The sequence below is a fragment of the Hyla sarda genome, chromosome 1 (assembly GCF_029499605.1).
Source record: "Hyla sarda isolate aHylSar1 chromosome 1, aHylSar1.hap1, whole genome shotgun sequence".
In the NCBI taxonomy this organism is placed as follows: domain Eukaryota; kingdom Metazoa; phylum Chordata; class Amphibia; order Anura; family Hylidae; genus Hyla; species Hyla sarda.
In genome coordinates, this window is record NC_079189.1 from 602864041 (window position 1) to 602888555 (window position 24515).

At 46.8% G+C, this 24515-nt stretch overlaps 1 protein-coding gene across 1 annotated transcript in view; it reads left to right on the plus strand.

Moving 5' to 3' along the window:
- Positions 1–24515, plus strand: part of LOC130295636 (zinc finger protein 850-like) — a 121705-nt gene that overhangs the window by 32895 nt on the left and 64295 nt on the right. Inside the window, exons 2-6 of the mRNA XM_056546600.1 lie at positions 720–836; positions 1036–1215; positions 1774–1900; positions 1984–2051; positions 2420–2639. Of these exons, the coding sequence (XP_056402575.1) occupies positions 759–836; positions 1036–1215; positions 1774–1900; positions 1984–2051; positions 2420–2639 (673 nt within the window). The 5' untranslated portion in view covers positions 720–758. The remainder of the gene's footprint in view (positions 1–719; positions 837–1035; positions 1216–1773; positions 1901–1983; positions 2052–2419; positions 2640–24515) is intronic.

Consider the following 24515-nt stretch of genomic DNA (forward strand, 5'->3'; position numbering starts at 1 on the left):
CCTCCTCTTCTCCCCTCGCTCCTTTTCTCCCCTCGTTCCTCCTCTTCTCCCCTCGCTCCGCTTCTCCCCACGCTCCTCCTTTTCTCCGTTCATGGGCCACCATTGCCCACTTAAGACTATTAACAATCACATACAAGGCCGTACCCCAATACATCTCTGGCCTGATATCCTGATACCGACCCTCATGTAATCTCTGATCCTCACAAGATCTCTGCCTGTGCTCTTCTCTTGTCTGCACCTCACACGACCATCTCCAAGACTTCTCCCGTACACCCCCTATGTACTGGATCTCACTACCCCAACAAATCAAACTCTCAAACAAATACAACCTTAAAAGCAAATTGAGAACCCATCTCTTCAGGACAACCTACAATGACTGTGCTGCCACTGCTGTCATGTGACCAGATGTCTCCTCCTCTCACCATGTAAGCCCTCGAGGGCAGGGTCTTCTCCCCTCCATATCAGTCTGCTAATAATATATATTATATATATATATATGTCATGTATTTAACCCTTATCATATGTTTAGCGCTCCGGAACGTATGGCGGCCTAAAATAAATTACAATGATGATGATGATAATTGGTTGTGACCTTCTTTTGAACATGTGATATTACTTGATACTGCTTCATCCACATTCAACTACTGTTCTAATCCATCAAATATTTCTTCATATAATCTCCTGTATTATATCTTTCCTTTTATATTGCTACAATATAGGATCCTCTGTTAATAATTCTCATCAGTGATTGGTCAAGGATGGAGAGGAACAGAGCCAAGATGGCCGACAGGATAATAAACCTCACCCTAAAGATCCTCTTAAAGCTTACTGGAGAGGTAAGGGATTCTGGGAGTGATGTCACATGACCTCATTGTTATCTATGTAATAGATGGATATGACTGGAGAGGTGAGGGATTCTGGGAGTGATGTCACATGACCTCATTCTTATCTATGTAATAACAGATGGATATGACTGGAGAGGTGAGGGATTCTGGGAATGTATGTAGTGATATTAATGTGTCTCTCCATACACAGGATTACACAGTAGTGAAGAAGTCCTCTAGTGGGCGCTGTCGGGCCCCTGTGTGTGAAGGATGGGGAAGAACCCTGAGCCCAATCCCGGGTCCCCCACCTCACCCCCTGATACATGAGGAAATGGAGGAACAGAAGATCCTAGAACTGATCAACAAGATGATGGAGCTGCTGACTGGAGAGGTGACCCTGCTGGGACATTATACAGTAATGGAGGGGTCTGGTGATGACTGGAGAGGTGACCCTGCTGGGACATTATACAGTAATGGAGGGGTCTGGTGATGACTGGAGAGGTGACACTGCTGGGAATGCTGGGACATTATACAGTAATGGAGGGGTCTGGTGATGACTGGAGAGGTGACACTGCTGGGACATTATACAGTAATGGAGGGGTCTGGTGATGACTGGAGAGGTGACACTGCTGGGACATTATACAGTAATGGAGGGGTCTGGTGATGACTGGAGAGGTGACACTGCTGGGAATGCTGGGACATTATACAGTAATGGAAGGGTCTGGTGATGACTGGAGAGGTGACACTGCTGGGAATGCTGGGACATTATACAGTAATGGAGGAGTCTAGTGATGACTGGAGAGGTGACACTGCTGGGAATGCTGGGACATTATACAGTAATGGAGGGGTCTGGTGATGACTGGAGAGGTGACACTGCTGGGAATGCTGGGACATTATACAGTAACACCACTGGAGGGGTCGGGGTGATGACTGTATCATTGTGTATCAGGTTCCTATAAGGTGTCAGGACGTGGCGGTGTATTTCTCCATGGAGGAGTGGGAGTATGTAGAAGGACACAAGGATCAGTACAAGGATCAGGTGATGATGGAGGATCAGCAGCCCCTCACATCAGCAGGTAATAGACATGACTATATACACACGTCCTCTCATTATTTGTATGTAAAGAATGAATTCAGTCTCTGTATGTGTTCCCTACAGTCAGATCCAGTAAGAGAACAGCAGCAGAGAGGTGTCCCCGTCCTCTTCTTCCACAGGATCAGGATCAGGTAGATGGAGATATTCCCTATGATCTGTAGAAGGGCTGGGAAGCTCTTGTGTTCAGTCTTGTTTTATCCTACAGTATTATATGCTTTATACTTGTGGAATGAGAAAGGTGGAGATGACAGGATAAAGCCGACCATAGACATTACATGTTGTCTGGATCTTGTGCCAATTTACTGGCTGTAAAGGCTGCTGGCCTTATGGTTATTTCTGAGGGTGTTATTGATCATTATATAACATCTATATCCAGCTTCTAGGAGGCCAGCACATGTTTCTAGGATAACTCCTCCTGTCTTGTCATTTGTGGTCCACCTAAAACATTTCAGATAACTTCTCCTACTGTCTGATGACCTTTAAAATATTTCTTTAACAGCTTATGAATCAGAGGAAAGACCTGAAATGTATTAAGGCTAGAGACATAAAAGAAGAAGAGACAGATGTGATCGGTGATGAGCAGTATAAGGAGGACATTCCTACAGGGAAAGATCTGAACTATATTGATGCTTCAGACATAAGTCAAGAAGAGGAAGAAGAGACAGATGTGAGCAGTGATGAGCAGTTTAAGGAGGACATTCCTACAGGTAACCACTTAGGTGAGTAGCAACCACTAAATGCAGAAAACAGTCACAGATTCTGCTCAGTCACTGGCTTTTTAAGCTCTGTGTCCTGTTGGCCCCCAATCAGATCTCCCCCTGGGTTTTTACATATGATCCAAAAAGCGAAATAGAGTCAAGGAAACAGTTAAAAGGAGAAGAAACAAAGCAATAGAAAAGAGAAGACGGGACAAGAGCAGGTTATGGAGAGAAAAGGAAAGGAATAGGGGGGGAGGGAAAGAGAGGGGGGAGGCTAGCCACATGGGGAGAGGCCAACGGACATATAAGGACATGAACAACAAGCAACACAACCATACAAAACCAAACATAGCATCACAGAAGTAAAGATCCAGATATGCAAGAGTGCTTTGGAAATCCATCCACGGCGACAAGTCTGAAAAAATTGGTGTGGAGAATCCTGAAGAGTGGATGTCAAGGCTTCCATATTCATTTGATCGGTTACTTGGAACACCCAAACAGCCAGAGACGGAGCAGAGGGCTGTTTCCAGAGCAGACATATACAAGCCCAGGTAGACCTCACCAAGAACCAGAGGAGAGCCCGCTTATAGATCACAGTAGGAATCCCGGAGTGATTGAGAAGGAAGAGGCACATGTGTGGGGTCCACCAAGAGTCTGTTTCGTCCCTAATTGTACAGAAGACTGCCGCCCAAACAGAGGAAAGGGATGGGCATGACCAAAAGGTGTGTAGAAAAGAACCTTCTGAAGAGTTCCATCACCAACTGGTGGGATCCACATGAAGACAAATAGCATGAGACTGGGTGGGTACCTTTGTAACACTGGGAAATGATCTTGTAACTTTCCTCTTGGAACTGAGAGCTAATCGTGGTTTCATGAACCAGCAAAAAGACCTTTGCTCTGGAGTCAGAGGTGAAGATCAGATTCTTATTTAGCCATGGAAGCAGAAGGTGATTGGTCCGGATTGGAGATTATCAATGAGTAGATTAGGGACTGGGCAAGTCTCAAGGGGCCTGGGTCAGTACATCGGGATTTAAACTCAGTCAGCACTATCTGGAATGGAGAAGGCAGAGACAAGGAGGACAAACAATGTCGTAATTTAGCAATCCTCCATGACCCCAACGGGCAAGGTTCTGTAATGGCTAGAAGATCCGACTGGGACAGCCAAGACTGAGCGGACTCACTGAAAGTGGCAACTCCTAAACTTGTCCACCTTAAGCCACGTATGAAAGACTGGGTTTTCTATCTGGGGATAAGGCAGGGTTGCCCAGGACTGAAGCCATGGAAGAGTGCATAGGTACCAGTTGGGAATGGGCAATATTGGAGGACAAGCACCAGGAAAGGCAGTGGAGGGGGATAGAGGTGATGGACTGCTCAATGGACTCACAGGGCTTGGATGTGGTATAGCAACACCAGTCTACTACTCAGGACAGAAGGGCCTATTGATAGAAGGTCCAAAGGTCAGAATAGTTCTCTTCAAGCATACTGACTTGCCCAAACAACCCCCCAATTATGTTATTTTGTAGAGAGAACAAGGCACTGTGTGGAGACAGGGCTGCATGAGGCACAAATCTACACCAGACCTGGCCCCCCAAAACTGTCTGTGGATGGCATTTGTAAAAAGTTGCACATTTTGGCGCAACCGGTCAAAATATTGCTAAAAAATTAGCAGTGGAGGAACTGTACAAAGTAGTGTACTGAAGCATAATAAAAATAAAAAAAAGTGTCCTAGCACCATATTAATCACATGCCATGCAATTGTTTTATATATTTGGCGCATGTATATATTAACACCACACAAATTAAATGTGTACATTTCCCTACATTTGAATGTGAGCAATGCAGGAGCCTGACGGTATTTAAGGCGAATATGACGCCTATACAGTGGTCCCTCAACTTACAATATTAATTGGTTCCAGGACGACCATTGTATGTTGAAACCATTGTATGTTGAGACCAGAACTCTATGGAAACCTGGGAATTGGTTCTGAAGCCACCAAAATGTCATCCAAAAAATAGCAAAAAAGTGAGGATTAAAGAAAAATAAGTAGATAACTAATATAGATAAAGCAAATCCTTATATATAAAAGTAAGAAAGATCTGCTGGGAGCTGTAACTCTTTTTATTATAAAAATGCAAAACAAGTCTGATACAAAACATAAAACAAAAACAAGCTTAACCAGCTATAACAAACATAACATAAATAAAATTACAAAACCAAAATCTGCCTAACCGGCCAGCCCAAATTTACTAAAATATACCGTATATACTCGAGTATAAGCCGAGTTTTTCAGCACGATTTTTCGTGCTGAAAACACCCCCCTCGGCTTATACTCGAGTGAACTCCCCCACCCGCAGTGGTCTTCAACCTGCGGACTTCCAGAGGTTTCAAAACTACAACTCCCAGCAAGCCAGGGCAGCCATCGGCTGTCCGGGCTTGCTGGGAGTTGTAGTTTTGAAACCTCCGGAGGTCCGCAGGTTGAAGACCACTGCGGCCTTCAACATCATCCAGCCCCCTCTCACCCCCTTTAGTTCTGAGTACTCACCTCCGCTCGGCGCTGGTCCGGTCCTGCAGGGCTGTCCGGTAAGGAGGTGGTCCGGTGAGGAGGTGGTCCGGGCTGCTATCTTCACCGGGGAGGCCTCTTCTAAGCGCTTCGGGCCCGGCCTCAGAATAGTCACGTTGTCTAGGCAACGGCTCTATTCCGGGCCGGAAGCGCGGAGAAGAGGCGCCCCCGGTGAAGATAGCAGCCCGGACCACCTCCTCACCGGACCACCTCCTTACCGGACAGTCCTGCAGAGGTGAGTACTCAGAACTAAAGGGGGTGAGAGGGGGCTGGATGATGTTGAAGGCCGCAGTGGTCTTCAACCTGCGGACCTCCGGAGGTTTCAAAACTACAACTCCCAGCAAGCCCGGACAGCCGATGGCTGCCCGGGCTTGCTGGGAGTTGTAGTTTTGAAACCTCTGGAGGTCCGCATGTTGAAGGCCGCAGTGGTCTTCAACCTGCGGACCTCCGGAGGTTTCAAAACTACAACTCCCAGCAAGCCCGGACAGCCGATGGCTGCCCGGGCTTGCTGGGAGTTGTAGTTTTGAAACCTCTGGAGGTCCGCAGGTTGAAGACCACTGAGGGCGAATGATGAGAAGAGGATGATGAAGGGGGGGGGGTGTGGGGATGATGAAGGGGGGGGGTGTGGGATGATTACAAGGGGATGATGAAGGGGGGATGTGTGGGATAAGGGGATGTGTGGGATGATGACAAGGGGATGATGAAGGGGGGATGTGTGGGATGATGACAAGGGGATGATGAAGGGGGGATGTGTGGGATGATAAGGGGATGTGTGGGATGATGACAAGGGGATGATGAAGGGGGGATGTGTGGGATAAGGGGATGTGTGGGATGATGACAAGGGGATGATGAAGGGGGGATGTGTGGGATGATGACAAGGGGATGATGAAGGGGGGATGTGTGGGATGATAAGGGGATGTGTGGGATGATGACAAGGGGATGATGAAGGGGGGATGTGTGGGATGATAAGGGGATGTGTGGGATGATGACAAGGGGATGATGAAGGGGGGATGTGTGGGATGATGACAAGGGGATGATGAGGATGTTTATGACGGGTCTGGATGATGACAGGGGGGGATGAGGTATTTCCCACCCTAGGCTTATACTCGAGTCAATAACTTTTCCTGGGATTTTGGGTTGAAATTAGGGGTCTCGGCTTATACTCGGGTCGGCTTATACTCGAGTATATACGGTACTTTTACTTTAATCTCATACCAAAAAAAAAGATAACACACACAATCATGCATTCCAAAAAAAGAACATAAAAAATAGCCCAACTTGGCTTATAAAAATATATAAACATAAAATACAGCACGACTTGGCTATAAAACAAAAGAAAAGGAACATAAAAGTAGCACAACTTGGCTATAACTCAAAAATTACCCTTACCTAGGGGGGAGAAAAAATAAAAAATAAAAATTTCAGCACAACTTGCTACTAGATAACACTCTGCCTCCCAGCCATAGATGCATCGGTGAAAGAAGGGCAAGGAAAAGCAGCGCGGAGATGCGGCCGGAGAGAGGGCCCAAAGAGCCCAGCCCCACGCACCGCCCCCGCACGGCCGCAAGGCCCGTGAAGCACGCCCAGCACGGCAAGGAGCCGAGGACGGCCAGAGAGGACCCGCGCGCGGACCAGAAACCGGTGAGCGCCAGACCCAAAAAGAGCAAGCCAGAACCGAAGAAAAGGACAACACTGCCAAAAAGCGAGACCGCAAAGCCGGAGGCGAGGAGAGCAGAGACACCAGAGGGGAGCCGCCCCCCCCCAAGGAGGAGAAAATAAAATATAAAATTTTATACACAAACATGTATACATGCATATACGCAAGCATACATATACATATATATATATATATATATATATATATATATATATATATATATACATGTATATACACATAAACGCACACATACATATATATTCACATAAACACATATGACACCACTTAACTACTGGCCCGACTGCACTATACACTAATATAAAACAATATAAATACAAAACACAATATATACAAAACACAATATATACAAAAATTACTGAAAATACACAAAAATATACTACAGAAAACAACGGAAAACACCTACACTAAAACTGTCCCCTCACCCACACCACCCCTCCTGTACATGGGTCAGAGTCCATACCGTCCATACAGTTCTCAAAGTCCAGTCCTTAACTGACCCATGTCAGGTCCCCAAAACACCACTCAAAAAAAAAAAACACCACCCACAAATACACCCTCCCCACCTAACACTCCTCCCAACCAACTTATATACAAACTTATACATTCTGAACCACCACCCCCTTTAGGCCCAAGTTTGGTTGCCTGTAAGCCCTTCATACCATGTAAATTGAAAACAAAACAAAAAGCTAATGTGTACATGCATCAGCCCACCACCAGGGAGAAGGATGGCAGACCTGATACATAAATCATTTTATACTCTTTCCCTAACTCCCCCTACAATTCTCCCTAATTCTATCCCTACAATAAATCTGACCCTGCCCTCACCCTATCTCTACCCCTATAACACTGCCCCTAACCAAAAATAAAAGGTACTCTACCAAAAAGGTTTAGTACCTAGGGCACATGAAATGAGAAACTTCTCCACAGGAGAGAAGCCCTACTGGTACCAAGACTGCCATACTCCAAAGACCTGATCTTCCCAAGGTCACCAGTGATGTTCCTACATACCTCCACCTCGGAGAGGATTTTCTGTTGGGTCGACACTAAGCACCGTGCGTTCCACGTGTGGTACCTAACCACTAAACTGACTAAGAATAAAGTGCCCCAATCTCGGCCACCCAGGTTCCTGAATGCCCCATAAGCCCACTCCGGATAGGCAAGGCCGGCAAGTTGACTCCAGCCGATGGAAGCGCCCACCCTGTTATAGACCCCTATGTTAAAGGGAAAATGAAGCAGGAAGTGGTCCATGCTTTCCAGCGTGTCCCCGCACTCTTCTCGGGGACATCCCCGGTCATCAGAGTTCCTGTACTTCAGGTTGTCCTTTACACATAGCTTCCCCTGAAAGCAGCGCCAGGCCAAGTCCCAAAACTTCTGGGGGATCCTTTTCATGTTTAAAAGATACAACCCCACCCTCAGATCCCGACCTGGGCAGTCCCTGAGCGCCAGAGGCTTCTGGAAGTGGGTCAACAGAACCCGTTTGTCAAGGAACTGCCTTGACTGGGTCCTGATCTCCCACACTCCCAGACCCCACCGACGTATCGCCTTCAGAGTCGGGGTAGCGTAAGCCGGAAGATATCCATGGGGCGTACGGAGGTCCTTCACTTGCCCTCCTGTCTCCCATTCCTGGAAGAAAGGCCGAAACCACTCCCTGCAGGAGAGTACCCACGGAGGAGCCCTCTCTTTCCAGAGGTTTGCAATGTTGGCTTTCAAGAAGGTGTTCGTTAAGAACACCACGGGATTTACCATAGATAAACCCCCTAGTCTCCTCGTGCGGTACGTAACCTCCCTCTTGACTAGGTTCAACCTGCTCCCCCGTAACAGTTGGAAAAACAGGCTGTAGACCCTAGTGTAGTAAGCCTCTGGTAAGATACATACACTGCCCAGATAGATAAACAAGGGGAGCAGGTACGATTTGATCAGGTGTACCCTTTCCCTGAGGGTCATAGACCAACCCTTCCACTGGTTCACCCTCTGAGTGGCATCCTGGAGCTTACCGTCCCAGTTTTTGGTGGGATAATCATCCTGGCCGAATGTGATGCCCAGAATTTTTTCTGAATCTTGGAGCCCTGGAAGGGTGTCCGGGAGATCAAACGTGGGATCTCCCCCTCCCAGCCAGAGACTTTCACACTTATCCCGGTTGATCTTGGACCCGGATGCCTCCGAGTAGCGGTCCACCTCTGACATCACCACATCGACCTCCTCCCGTGAGGAGACGAAAATAGTGACATCATCAGCGTACGCCACCACTCTCTGGGTGACATCCGGCTCCGCCAGAGTCATCCCGACTCCCGCCAACGGCCCACAATCTACCCTCCGGACGAAGGGATCGATTGCGAACACGTATAACAGCGGGCTCAAAGGACAACCCTGACGGACTCCGGACCCCACCTCAAAAGAGCGGCCAGACCAACCTTTCACCAGCGGGAAACTCTCTGCCCCTGCATATAAGGTGACAAGCCAATTCACAAAAGTACTCGATAAGCCATATCTCAGGAGGACGGACCAGAGGTACTCGTGGTTCACCCGATCAAATGCTTTGGCCTGATCCAAGGACAGCATGTACCCTTTCCAGAGACCCGCACTACTCCGCTCCACTGCCTCCCTGACACTGAGGACAGCACTTAAGGTGCTTCGGGCAGGAACAGAGCAGTGCTGGGCCCCCGAAAGGAGCCGGGGTGCAAACTTCACCAACCGATTAAACAGTATCTTGGCCAGAAGCTTCCTGTCCGTATTGAGAAGAGCTATGGGCCTCCAATTCTCAATCCGGCTAGGATCTTTACCCTTTGACAGAAGAATCAGGGCTGACCTCCTCATTGACTTTGGTAGAGTGCCCGAGGAGAGACACTCATTGAATACCTCAGTCAAGAGGGGAGCTAAAGACACCCCTCAAAGGTCCTGTACCACTCGGATGTTAAGCCATCCGGACCTGGCGACTTCTTGGGGTGACCCCTTCGATCGCCAGTCTCACTTCCTCTTCCCTGATTTCTTCTGCCAAAACATCAAGAGAGGGGTCTACCCCTGGCTCAGGAATAGTCAGGAAAGCCGACATCCCGTCTCGATCTAGATCCTTCCTTCCCAAGAGGTGCGAGTAGAAGGATCTGACGACCTCCAGGATCCCTGATCTGGACCGATTCAGAGATCCCGTACTATCAATCAGTCCTGAGACCACTTTACTACTCACTGACATCTTACAGTTCTTGTAAGGGTCGGGCGAGCGGTACCTCCCGTAATCTCATTCAAAAACCAAAGATGCGTGCCTATCGTACTGACACCCCATCAGCAAGGATTTCACTCTGGAGATATCCTCCCGGCTACCTCCAGTCGAGACAAGGAGCTCGAGTTTCCTCCTCAGACCCTGATACAGGCGGTACCTATTTAGGGACCTGAGGCTCCAGAGCTGGCGGAAGAACCCCGCAACCCGCTTCTTGAATATCTCCCACCACTCTGACTTACTACTACAAAAGTCCAGTAAAGGTACCTGACTCTGAAGAAAATCCTCAAAGGACTGTCTTATCTCCGCTTCCTCCAGGAGGGACGAATTCAGCTTCCAATAACCTTTACCCATCCGGGGGGTCTCTGAAACATTCAAGGAAAACAAAATCATACAGTGATCGGAGAATTCCACCTCAACCACGGACACTGCGGAAGAGACGGCTTCCTCCTTTAAATAAAACCTGTCTATCCTAGACCTGCAGCTACCTCGATGATAGGTGAAACCCACGTGGCCTGAGGGGCTCCGGATGTGGGCGTCCTCTAGGCGAGCTTCCCTTACTATATTATTGAGGGCCACGCTATCGTAAGCCAGCGGACCATTGGAACCTCTCCTATCTTGGGACCTCGTGACATTATTGAAGTCCCCTCCAAAAATCACTTGCCGGCTAGTAAAAAGGAAGGGCTTAATCCTCATAAAGAGATCTTTGCGGCCCCACTTGGTTTGTGGGGCGTAGATGTTAATGAGCCGGAGCTCTTGCCCCTTCATGAGGACATCTAAGATCAGGCACCTCCCCATTTCTAACTCAATAACCCTTCGGCATTCAACCGGAGCGGTAAAAAGGACCGCCACCCCACTATACGGCTCAGCCGCAAGAGACCAGCGGGAGGGCCCGCGCCTCCACTCTCTTCTGGCTTTAACCAGAGAGGCTAGATCTGACAACCTGGTCTCCTGTAAAAGGAAAATGTCGGCTTCAACACGGCCGAGAAAATCAAAGGCTGCGAATCTAGCCGTATCCGACTTTATGCTGGCACAGTTAATGGATGCCAGCGTCAATGGGGTGAGTGCCGCCATCATGGGTGATTGAGTTATACGGCCTCACCTTTATTTTTTCTTCCCCTTCTTCTTCGTCCCCTCATCCCCAGAAGAAGAAAGGGCAGGACCGCTTTTACCCCTTTTTTTGGACTCACTCTGGTCCATAAGGTCCCCGTCTCCGTCCGACCCCGGTCTAGCCCTGCCCTCCGAGGAAGGTGCCTCAACAGGACAGGGCCCAGTTCCCCCCAGAGGCTCTCTCTCCCTAGGCACCTCGCCCTCACCTTCCCCCTCCAAGGAGGGGGAGGAGATGTTATCAAGGACGAGGTACCGGTTTGACAGGTCAACCAGAGGGGGGGCAGTCAGGCTTCCGCTTTGGACCCGGCCCGCAGTACGAGGGAGAGAGGGCTTGGACCTCTTCTTTCTCCCTTTCCTTTTGCCCTTGTCTTTCTTTTTGGCCTTCTCTACACTCTCCTCATCCACACTTTCATAGTGGGAGGAATCAGAAGAGTCGGCCATATTGCCCTCCTCTTTGCCCAGTCTCCTGACCTCCTCATCCAGCACGTCCTCCTCCAGGGCTTCAGTAATTTCAGCGCCAGCTTCAGGAGCAGGGGCCGGAGCTACCCCCGTCACTTGGGCACTCTCCTGCTCCCTACTCCTCCTCCGATTTTCCTCCCGCCTTAGTTTGGCGGGGCCCTTCCTCCTCACTAGCCCTGGTGCGCCCCCATCCCTGCTCGTACCCTCTCCAGCCGAGGCAACTTCACAGCTCTCCCCAGCCGGAGCGGCCGCCGCACGGGCGAAGGCGCTAGGACAACGGCTGAAAGGGTGCCCGAGGACACCACACAGATGGCAGCGGATCTGCCTACAGGATGCGGCCAGATGACCCACCCCACCACACAAAGCACAGACCTGTACAGTACAGGCTGCGCTAAAATGGGTGGGGCTACCGCACCTGTGACAGACCTTAGGCTGCCCCTGGTAGAAGACCTGGATCCTGTCGCGTCCAAGAAAGGCGGCTGACGGAATGTGGGCAACCGTACTCCCTGAACGCCTGAGTTTGACGGAAAACGTCCAGGCCCCGGACCAGATCCCGTGCTCATCAATGTTTTTCTTGGGCATGTCCGTCACATCCCCATACCGACCGAGCCAGGTCATGATGTCGTAACAAGAAAGTGACTCGTTACGGGTCAAAACGGTCACCTTCTTGACTGAGTTCTGATGGGAAATTGCCTTTACGGCAAAATCCCGCCAGCCGGGCTCGTTCTTCGCCACCTCGTAGTTTGACCAGAAGAGTTCGAGACCCTCTGGCCGAACGAAACTGACGTCAAACTCGGACGTACCGTAGGGGTGGATCAGGGCAAAGATGTCACTCGCCCTGAATTCCATCTGGAGGAGGAGCTCAACCACTTTAGCGCGAGGTGGGCACGCATCCTCACCCCTCCAAATCAGACGGACCACATTCCTGCGGTTATTGTCCTGCCCGGTTGTCGGGAGGGACCAGACCACCTCCCCATTCTGCTCTCGGAAAGCCCCCAAACCGTGCCTCTCTATCCAGAAAGACAGGTCGACCTCACCCCTTCCCTCTACCTGGATCGACCTGTCTCCCCTACGCAGAGCCTCCAGGAGGCGCTGTTGCAAGTAACCCCCGGGGACGGACGGAGACGGGGACTCCCCTGGACCCCCGGCAGCGACATTAGCATAGCTCCTAGGAGCAGTCACTGCCGGGGGGGCAGCCGGGCCAGACCCAGACCCAGAACCACCATTCACACCACCACTCACATCATCCTTTTTTCCATCCATACCACTACTCTCACCAACATTCACTCCACTGACACTCCTCTCATCCACAACACTACTACACTCAGCATTCTCACTCATACCCTGCCTAACTGATTCTGGGCTGGCTGGGAATTGTAGTACCGCTGGCTTAACTACAGTCTTTTTTTCTGGCTTGGCTGCTGCTGCTGCTGCTGATGATGGCTCCTCCTTCTGAATGATCAATGGTGCCTCCTGAGTCTGGAGCTGCCCCACCGAGCGCACCCCAGCTCCTCCCACGGCGCCATTGCCGGACACTGATCCCGACACCGGGACACTCCCCCCCCCCCCTCACAGGGGAGTGCCCTGCAGTGCCCGCAGAACACACTGTACTCGGGGGACCGCCCCCCCGAGCACACAGACACAACGCTCTCTGGCGCCCGGACACTCCCCCCCCTCACAGGGGAGTGCCCCGCGGCGCCAGTAGTGCCCACAGTACTCGGGGAACCGCCCCCCGAGCACACGGCAGCGTAATTTGCCTCTGGCACTTGGACACGGCCCCTGCCACCCTGGGGCGGTCCTGCAGTGCCAGAGCTGCCCGGCATGAACCCATCCTGCCCTTCCCTACCGACAGGATGGGTGGGCTTCACAACTATTGCGCCCTTAACCTTTCCTGACGCCTTACTGTACTCCCCATGCCGGCCCCGCTCCACCACAGGAACGGGGTCTGGCAGTTTGGGGGAGCCCGCAGCCTGAACCAGCTTTGCAGCTGGCCCAGACTGCTGGAAGGGGACAAATACATATTGTACTGTCTCCTTGGTCTTCCGTTTCTTAGACCTCTGCTGGACCACCACATCTTCACACTCCTCGTCCCCAAAGGTGAAATTCTGGAGGTGGGCTGGGGACTCCTGCATCACAATTGCCCTCAGCAGACCCCCAGCCTCACCCTCCACGTCATCCTCCTCACTTTCACTTGGTGGTAGTGCCACCTGTCCAGCCTCAATGTAGCTGTCCTGGGTGTCACATGGAGCAGCTACAACATTCACACTCTCCTCCATCTTCTCCTCTTCCTCCTGTACCACTTCACCACCATCCTCACTATCTTCGCCGCCACTACTCTCCCCATCATCCACCTTACCTGGGGATTTCATGGCGGCAAACCGATCGCTGTTGATCAGCTTCTCCTTGAATAGACCGCTCCCCTCCAGTATCTCCGCTCTCCTCGCCTCCAGCTTCACAATCTCGCCTTTCAGCGATGTTATCCTCTTCTTAAGCTCTGGCTTGCTCTTTCTGGATCCGGCGCTCATCAGACTCTGGGCCACACGCAGATCCTCTCTGGCCATCCTCAGCTCCCCGCCGCGCTGCTCATACTCCACAAACCTTGCGGCCATGCGGGAGCAGTACGTGGAACTGGACTCTCCGGGCCCACTCTCCGACCACATCTCCACACTGCTTTTCCGTGCCTTTCTTCCACCAGTGGATCTCTGGCTGGCACCCGTAGCCTGGGTAGCAGAGCCTGCATTGCTGCAGACTCTGCCCGATCTTCTCCCGGCCGGAACAATGGCTGTCGAAGTTTTCACTCCACTTCCCGCCAGCCTGGAACGGGGAGTGGAGCCAAGAGGCTCCATTGCAGGAGCTTCTTCCCCAGGAATCTGCCACAAACCTGGGAAAGGCTTGTTGGAAAACTCGGCTTGGCTCTGCTCTGCTGGAAGTCTCAGGAGACACACCCGCACACACCCTGCTGGGAGCTGCAATCACTGTCTATGTCAGTGTTTCCCAACCAGGGTGCCTCCAGCTGTTTCAAAACTACAACTCCCAGCATGCCCGGGCAGCCAACGGCTGTCCGGGCATGCTGGGAGTTGTAGTTTTGCAACAGGTGGAGGCACTCTGGTTGGGAAACAATGGTTTATGTAAAGGACAGAAGCTTCTTCAGGGTCCTATACAGTACACCAAGTGTCCAAAATGGAGCCGCCCTTACTTGGTGTCCAAAAGGAGCAGCTAACCCTGACACAGGTAAGGAGTAGTACAGAACTTGTAGTTCCTCCCTGTACTGTAGGGGGCGCTACCAGACAGCCAGTCAGTGCATGCACTTCAGTAATAGAGGTGATTTACCAGTGAATGCCCATTCTGATTGGTCAGTTCCTTCAGTTGTGACACGTTTCACAGATCTGGACTGTCCGTAGCATTGTATGTTGAGTCTGGTTTCAAGTTACAATGGTCCGGAATAGACCATTGTATGTTGAAACTATTGTATGTTGAGGCCATTGTAAGTTGAGGGATCACTGTATATATTTTTTAACTGATTTGAGACAGATACTGAAACTTGTTATTTTTTTCTAATCTGTTTCTATTTTCTGATTTAAAAAATTCTTTATTTAATGGTTTAAATAACTGAGCTAAGCCATTTTTTAACAGCATTTAGTGATATGCCTTATGGCAGGTCATTCTACAGGGGGGTGGGGGGGCTGTTCTCGGAGCAAAATCTATGGTATGTATGCATCTACTGGTGCTACCTTTCACTGAACTCCATGTCTGGTGAAAGACATTACTAGGAAATGATCTGGCCCTAGTGGCCAGAATGGAAAGATTTCCGAATTATTATAAAATATAGATTTAAAAATGGAAAATTTTAAAAAACATAACCAAAAATTCTTAAATGGGTTAGACTTATAAACCTGATTTAAACAACAGGTTATTTTCTGATGAATGTCGCTTTGACAGGAAGCCGCCGTACACTTTAGACGAGTAGCCATTCCAGTTGTCCAGTAGACTTTTCCCTACAGTGTATTGGGACCTTAAAGAAATTGGACAATAAGATCCAATCATTAAATCAATACAACAAAAGACAAGGAGCTGTCCCACTGACAGGAGTGGGAAAGCTGTCTGGGTGTGCTCTGTGACCTTGACTGAGGTCTAGAGGGAGGGGGAGGCTGATCTGTGAGCAACAGCTAGTGTGCCTAGCTCTTATCTATATAGTGGTGTCACCTTTCACTGTAATCCTGTCTGTGTTGATAAGGAGGAGACTGCTGGTAAGTGATCTGTGCAGAACAAAAAAAGCGTCGGCTAAATTTTAGACAGAAAACGGCATGATTTAACCCCTTCCCGCTATAGCACCCGACACGTTCGCGCGCTGGGACATATGCATACGTCCTAGTGATCTCCTGCACTGCCACGGGCAGCGCAGGAGGTCAGCTGCAGGCCCCGGCTATCAATTACAGCCAGAGTCCCGTCGCAGCTGCCGGGGCCACGATCGCGCCAGTCTCGGCAGCATTAACCTCATAGATGCTGTGATCAATCCTGATCACGCATCTATGGTGTTGACAGGGGGAGCGCGCCTGTTCACGGGTCGTCGTTGGTTGCTATGGCAGTAGGAGGTCAGATCATGACCTCCTGTGTGCCTGCTATGGAAGCCTGTGAGATCCAGCCTCAGGCTGTACTGTGTGCAGCTGATCGGGTCATACTGTGCTGCAGTACAAATGTATTGCAGCATAGTATAACCTGTAAAAAAATAAAATAAAAAGTTCTTAAATAAAAGTATGAAGTGTAAAAAAATAAAATAAAAAAAAAGGCTCTTTAATAAGGCTTTAATAAAAGCCCTGTATTATCATCAAAAACTGAAATCATATACATAGTAGCTATTGCCATGTCTGTAAAGACTTGTACTATAAAACTATAATGTAAATTATCCCGTACGTTAAACGCCGTAAAAAAAAAAAAAAAGGCAAAATTCGCCAATTATGGTACAGATAGTGGAATAAAAAAAGATCAAAAGGTAGCACATATTGCAAAAATGATACCAATGAAAAGTACAGCTCATCCCGCAAACAATAAGCCCTTACTCCAATGGCGTCAGACGAAAAATAAAAAAGTTACGGCTGTTGGAAAATGAATGGCAGAAAAATAATTTTGCTCAGTAAAGGAAAAAGAACATAAAAAGCCATATAAACTGGGTATCGCCATAATCGTACTGACCCACAGAATAAATCTAACATGAGTTTTACCGCACAGTGAACACCATGACATTTTTTTTCTTTTTAAATGCCAGAAATGTTTCAGTTTTTCACAGTATTTTGGAGTTTTTCACAAAAAATGCTGCATGTGTCAACAAAAATGCACCACTCATATAAAGTACAATATGTCAAGAAAAAACAATATCAGAATCGCTCCGCTCAGAAAAAGCGTTCTAAAGTTATTAACATTTAAAGAGACACATGTCAATTTTTTTTTTTTTTTTAAAGAGCCTGGTCACTAGGTAAAAAATGGGTCCGTCCTTAAGGGGTTAAGGCCTTTTTGAGATATAGGTAGTAAAATGGAAAGTAAAAAAAAAAAAACATAACCAAAAATTCTTTAATATGTTTAACGTAAAAACCTGATGTTAAACAATAGTTTTGGTAAAAGATTAATAAAATCTGTTTTATCCTTGGCAGATTCTTGTACCAGGAGATCAGAGGAGAATCTTCTATCTTCATATTATAAAGCAGATGATGATATCACACAAGATACATATGAAGAACATTCCATTATCCCAGATACACCCTCAGCCCTTCACAGACAAGATCTGTCATCTCATCTTGTTATACCCGTCCTGTCTACTGATCCATCACAGGCTGGTAAACAAAATAAAAGCCACAAAAGGGGTGTTAAACATCAAAGAGCACTGACCGGGGTAAAGACGTTTTCATGTTCAGAATGTGAGAAATGTTTTGCCCTCAAATCAAGTCTTGTGAGACATCAGAAAGCTCACACAGGAGAGAAGTCATTTCCATGTACAGAATGTGGGAAATGTTACAGCTTCAAATCAATTCTTATTGCGCATCAAAAAACTCACAAGATGGAGAGGCCATTTTTATGCAGAGAATGTGGGAAATGTTTTACTCAGAAATCAAATCTTTTTCTACACCAAAAAATTCACTCAGGAGAGAGGGCATTTTCATGTCAGGAATGTGGGAAATGTTTTACTCAAAAATCACATCTTGTTGAACATCAAAGAATTCACACGGGAGAGAAACCGTTTCCATGTCCAGAATGTGGGTTAGGTTGTTCTAAGAAATCATACCTTCATCAACATATGAGAATTCACACAGGGGAGAAACCATTTTCATGTTCAGAATGTGGTAAAAGTTTCAATAGGAAAACACATCTTCTTAGTCATCAAAGAGTTCACACAGGAGAGAAGCCATTTTCTTGTTCAGAATGTGGAAAGTGTTTTACTGAAAAATTGCGTCTTGTTGAACATCAAAAAACTCACACCGGGGAGCCATATTCCTGTTCAGAATGTGGAAAGTGTTTTGCTGCAAAATCACAGCTTGTTGAACATAAAAAAGCTCACACAGTGGAGAAGCCATATTCATGTTCAGAATGTGGCAAACATTATAGCACGAAAGCAACTCTTTTTATACATCAAAGAACTCACACAGGGGAGAAGCCGTTTTCGTGCTCAGAATGTAAAAAATGTTTTACTCAGAAATCACATCTCGTTAACCATCAAAAAATTCACACAGGAGAGAAGCCATTCTCATGTCCAGAATGTGAGAAATGTTTCGCAAGGAAAGAACTACTTGTTGAACATCACTACATTCACACAGGGGAGAAGCCGTTTTCTTGTACTGTATGTGGAAGGCGTTTTAGCCGAAAGTCAGTTTTTATTGCCCATCAAGGAGCTCACGATGGGAAAACATTTTCGTGTTCAGAATGTGGGAAATGTTTTACTCGGGAATCAAATCTTGATGACCATAAAAATACTCACACAGGGGAGAAGCCGTTCTCATGTTCAGAATGTGGAAAGTGTTATGCTGCAAATTCACAGCTTGTTCGACATCAAAGAGCTCACCCAAGGAAGTAGCCACTTTTATGTACTATTTGTGGAAAGTGCTTTAAAAAAAAAAAGTCAGGTTTTATTGAACATAAATAAACATTTTTTAGAGATTAAAAATTTTAACTAGTAAAAATAAAATAACGTGATACAAGAGAAAGGAAAAGCAACTTACAGCAATAAATGATGACAAGAAATGTTTACAATTAATAAATGTGATACCCAAAAAAACAAATAGAATCCAGAAAACACATCTATATATCAACTTGGGCTGCAACTAAGGATTATTTGTTAAATTGATTACTTGGCCGATATTGCTTTGATTAATCGGATAAAAAAAAACGTGATTAAGGGACCAGGGAAGGATTAATGGGAGAAAGAGAAGACCCCATCGTGAAGAGTTAACAGGAAAAAGAGATGGGGACAGCCCCTGAAGAGTTAACAGAGGGTAAGAGCGAATTGACAGGACCTGAAGAGTTAAAGGGGTTCTCCACCATAAGGTGATTTTAGTACGTACCTGGCAGACAGTAATGGACATGCTTAGGCAGGATCTGCGCTTGTCTTGGGGCTAAATTGTGAGATTACCATAACATTGTGGCTAGCTTTTTGTGAACTGGTATTTCCTGTTTGAGTTTTCTTCTTTGCCTACAAATCCCATAATTCTATTTTCCTCCCTCCCACAAATCAGCCACCCCACCCATTGAAACATAAATGAGCTGCATCCGTTCAAAAGACCTGTGGTTTTCAATCAGGGTGCCTACAGCTGTTGCATTGGATGCAGATTGATCTCTCTCCCACCAAGCGATGGCTCCACCCATTGAAGCAGACAGGCTCCCTGTCATCAGCTGACTAGTGATGTCAGGTCTCGGCCGCATTGCAACCTGGGAAAAATCCGAGACAACAGTCATTTTGTATGCTGTTAAAAATAAATATTGGGGTGAAAATCACATAAGAATTGTGAGAAAACCGTCACACACAGGTACAGACACTATATTATGAACTACACTAACTTTACAGCCCCTGTAGTATAGTCAAATAAAACAAATTGATGGATGGGGACACTGAGAGGCAGAGTGAGGGGCTAAAAGGCAGGGAAGGTAGTAGCTAGAGATGAGCGAACTTACAGTAAATTTGATTCGTCACGAACTTCTCGGCTCGGCAGTTGATGACTTTTCCTGCATAAATTAGTTCAGCTTTCAGGTGCTCCCGTGGGCTGGAAAAGGTGGATACAGTCCTAGGAAAGAGTCTACTAGGACTGTATCCACCTTTTCCAGCCCACCGGAGCACCGGAAAGCTGAACTAATTTATGCAGGAAAAGTCATCAACTGCCGAGCCGAGAAGTTTGTGACGAATCAAATTTACTGTAAGTTCACTCATCTCTAGTAGTAACAATAGTAAGTATACTGTTACTAGGCCACGCCCCCTAATGCCAGAGGGATTGTTGATGGAAATCGTCGATAACAATTACCATTTTCGATTTTTATCTATTTATTGTTGAGGCCCTAGTGTCAACCATGTTCATAGAATATTCCATATTTAACCCCTTCCCGTACTGGTTAATTTTGCTTACATTTTGTTTCCTCCTCATATGAAGTTTTTATTTTCTCCCCAGAAGAGTTATACTTTTTATTGGCTCCTTTCATTTTACAATATAATGTATTGCGAAAAAAAAATTGTGAGGCGAAATTTGAAAATATTCTAAATTCAAAATTTAGCAAATTTGCGGGGCAGAAATTTTTTAACTGATGTGTTATCTTTATTCTATGTCAGTACAGTTACAGCGATGCCAAAGTAATAACGTTTTCTGTAAAGAAAACCAATAATCGTTATAATTTTATTTTCGCGCCTATGGAGCTGCAGAAAGATCATCTTTTGTTATTCTTTGTACTGCTTTGTGGGTAGATTTTAACTAGAGATGAGCGAACGTACAGTAAATTCGATTCGTCACGAACTTCTCGGCTCGGCAGTTGATGACTTATCCTGCATAAATGAGTTCAGCTTTCAGGTGCTCCGGTGGGCTGGAAAAGGTGGATACAGTCCTAGGAAAGAGTCTCCTAGGACTGTATCCACCTTTACCAGCCAACGGGAGCGCCGGAAAGCTGAACTAATTTATGCAGGATAAGTCATCAACTGCCGAGCCGAGAAGTTCGTGACGAATCGAATTTACTGTAAGTTCGCTCATCTCTAATTTTAATAGCTTTTTATTGCATTATTTCAGGGATGTGCTTTGACAAAAAATGAGCATTTTATGCATTTGGTAATTAACCTCTTCAGGACACAGAGCGTATGGATACGCCCTGCATTCCGAGTCCTTAAGGACCGAGGGCGTATCCATACGCCCGTGGGAAATCCGGTCCCCACCTCTAGCCGGTTGGGGACTGGAGCCGGATGCCTGCTGAAATCATTCAGCAGGCACCCTGGCACATTGCCCACGGGGGTCCTGAGACCCCCCCCCCCATGTCGGCGATCGGAGAAAATCGCATGTCAATTCAGACATGCGATTTTCTCCAATTCCGGGCTGATCGGGTCTCTGGTGACCCGATCACCCGGAAAATAGGGCTGATCGGAGTTGTCAGCAACAGCCCCGATCAGCCTAAAGGATAGGAGTGAGATCGCAAAGCTGCGATCTACTCCTATCCCCCTGCCATTACTCAGAACGGAGTTCTGACCAATGGCAGCGCAGGACAGGGGGTTGCCATGTCAACCCCCCGTTCTGCCCGCCCCTGGATGTCGAGGGGCTCTGGGAAGAAGATGGAGGCCGTACCTGCAGAAGAAGATGCCTGGGGACCCGGGATCTTCGCTGGAGCCTGCTGGATCTTTGCTCAGGTAGGGAATCGGCAGTGGGGGGGGGGAATTGAAAGTGAAAGTAAATCGATCTTTACTGTGGCAACAACTAGGGGGGCCAAACTGCAACTCCCAGCATGCCCAGACAGCCAGAGGCTGTCTGGGCATGCTGGGAGTTGTAGTTTTGCAACATCTGGAGGGTCACAGTTTGGAGACCACTGTTACAGTGGTGCCCAAACAGTAGCCCTCCAGATGTTGCCAAACTACAACTCTCAGCATGCCTAGACTGCCCAGGCATGCTGGGAGTTGTAGTTCTGTAACATCTGTCCCTTCAGATTTAGCAATTTTCATGACATTTTTGAAAATTGCTGCTCTACTTTGAAGCCCTCTAATTTTTTCAAAAAGCAAAAATATGTCCATTTTATGATGCCAACATAAAGTGGACATATTGTGTTTGTGAAGAAAAATAAAATTTATTTGGAATATCCATTTTCCTTACAAGTAGAGAGCTTCAAAGTTAGAAAAATGCTAAATTTTCATGAAATTTGGGGATTTTTCACCAAAAAAGGATGCAATTAACGCCGAAAATTTACCACCAAAATAAAGTAGAATATGTCACGAAAAAACAATCTCAGAATCAGAATATTCGGTAAAAGCGTTTTCGCGTTATTAATTTGTAAAGTGACGGTGGTCAGAATTGCGAAAAAGGGCTCAGTCCTTAAGGTGAAAAAGGGCTGCGTCCTTAAGGGGTTAAGTATTTACAGCGTTCACCGTGCAGAGTCATAAAAGCTATATTTTAACCCCTTAAGGACGTAGCGTTTTTCCGTTTTTGCACTTTGTTTTTTCCTCCTTACCTTTTAAAAATCATAACCCTTACAATTTTGCACCTAAAAATCCATATGAGGGCTTATTTTTTGCGCCACCAATACTACTTTGTAATGACATCAGTCATTTTACCCAAAAATCTATGTGCGACAAAATGGAAGAAAAAAACGTGATTTTTAAACTTTTTGGGGGCTTCTGTTTCTGCACAGTACATGACGTGATCTGAAGTTTTTATCGATACCATTTTTGTTCTGATCGGACTTTTTGATTGCTTTTTTTAAAAAAAATTTATGATATAAAAAAATGACCAAAAATACGCTATTTTGGGCTTTTGAATTTTTTTGCATGTACGCCATTGACCGTGCGGTTTAATTAATGATATATTTTTATAGTTCGGACATTTACGCACGCGACAATACCACATGTTTATTTTTTATTTACAGTTTTTATTTTTTATGGGAAAGGGGTTAAATCATCTTTATTCACTTTTTTTTTTGGCAACGTTATAGCCCCCATAGGGGAAAATAGCATGCAGTACATTGATCCAATACACTGACCACTGCCATTGCATTGATCAGTGTTATAGGCGGTTGATTGCTTAAGCCTGGATTTCACCCTTCTGCTGCGTTCTAGCTGATCGGGGCATCGCGATTTTACCGCAGTGGTCCCGATTATCCCGATTGAGGAAGCTTTCACTTTAAAGAGTTCATGCCGGACATCTGCCTGAACTGCGATATCTGGCATTAGCCACGGGTCCTGGCTGCTGATAGCAGCCGGGACCGTGCGGGGATGATGCGAGCTCAGATCCTGAGCTCGCTTCATAACCCTCCCGTGCCGCAGCACCGTTAAGAAACTGCGTTTTGCAGCAAGGGGTTAATAGGTTCAACATCTCTGCATAATACCAAATTTTTTTATTTTTTTTTATTAGATCAGATTTATTTTCAGTTTAACCCCTTGGGGACGGAGCCCATTTCGACCCTGAGGACCAGAGCATTACACATATACAGCTCTACTGTGTACACATACAGCTCAGCTACATGTACATTACACATATACAGCTCTACTGTGTACACATACAGCTCAGCTACATGCACATTACACATATACAGCTATACTGTGTACACATACAGCTCAGCTACATGTACATTACACATATACAGCTCTACTGTGTACACATACAGCTCAGCTACATGTACATTACACATATACAGCGCTACTGTGTACACATACAGCTCAGCTACATGTACATTACACATATACGGCTCTACTGTGTACACATACAGCTCAGCTACATGTACATTACACATATACAGCTCTATTGTGTACACATACAGCTCAGCTACATGTACATTACACATATACAGCACTACTGTGTACACATACAGCTCAGCAACAGGTACATTACACATATACAGCTCTACTGTGTACACATACAGCTCAGCTACATGTACATTACACATATACAGCTCTACTGTGTACACAAACAGCTCAGCTACATGTACATTACACATATACAGCTCTACTGTGTACACATACAGCTCAGCTACATGTACATTACACATAAACAGCTCTACTGTGTACACATACAGCTCAGCTACATGTACATTACACATATACAGCTCTACTGTATACACATACAGCTCAGCCACATGTACATTACACATATACAGCTCTACTGTGTACACATACAGCTCAGCTACATGTACATTACACATATACAGCTCTACTGTGTACACATACAGCTCAGCTACATGTACACTACACATATACAGCTCTACTGCGTACACATACAGCTCAGCTACATGCACATTACACATATACAGCTCTACTGCGTACACATACAGCTCAGCTACATGTACATTACACATATACAGCTCTACTGTGTACACATACAGCTCAGCTACATGTACATTACACATATACAGCACTACTGTGTACACATACAGCTCAGCTACATGTACATTACACATATACAGCTCTACTGTGTACACATACAGCTCAGCTACATGCACATTACACACATACAGCTCAGCTACATGCACATTACACATATACAGCTCTACTGTGTACACATACAGCTCAGCTACATGCACATTACACATATACAGCCCTACTGTGTACACATACAGCTCAGCTACATGCACATTACACATATACAGCCCTACTGTGTACACATACAGCTCAGCTACATGCACATTACACATATACAGCTCTACTGTGTACACATACAGCTCAGCTA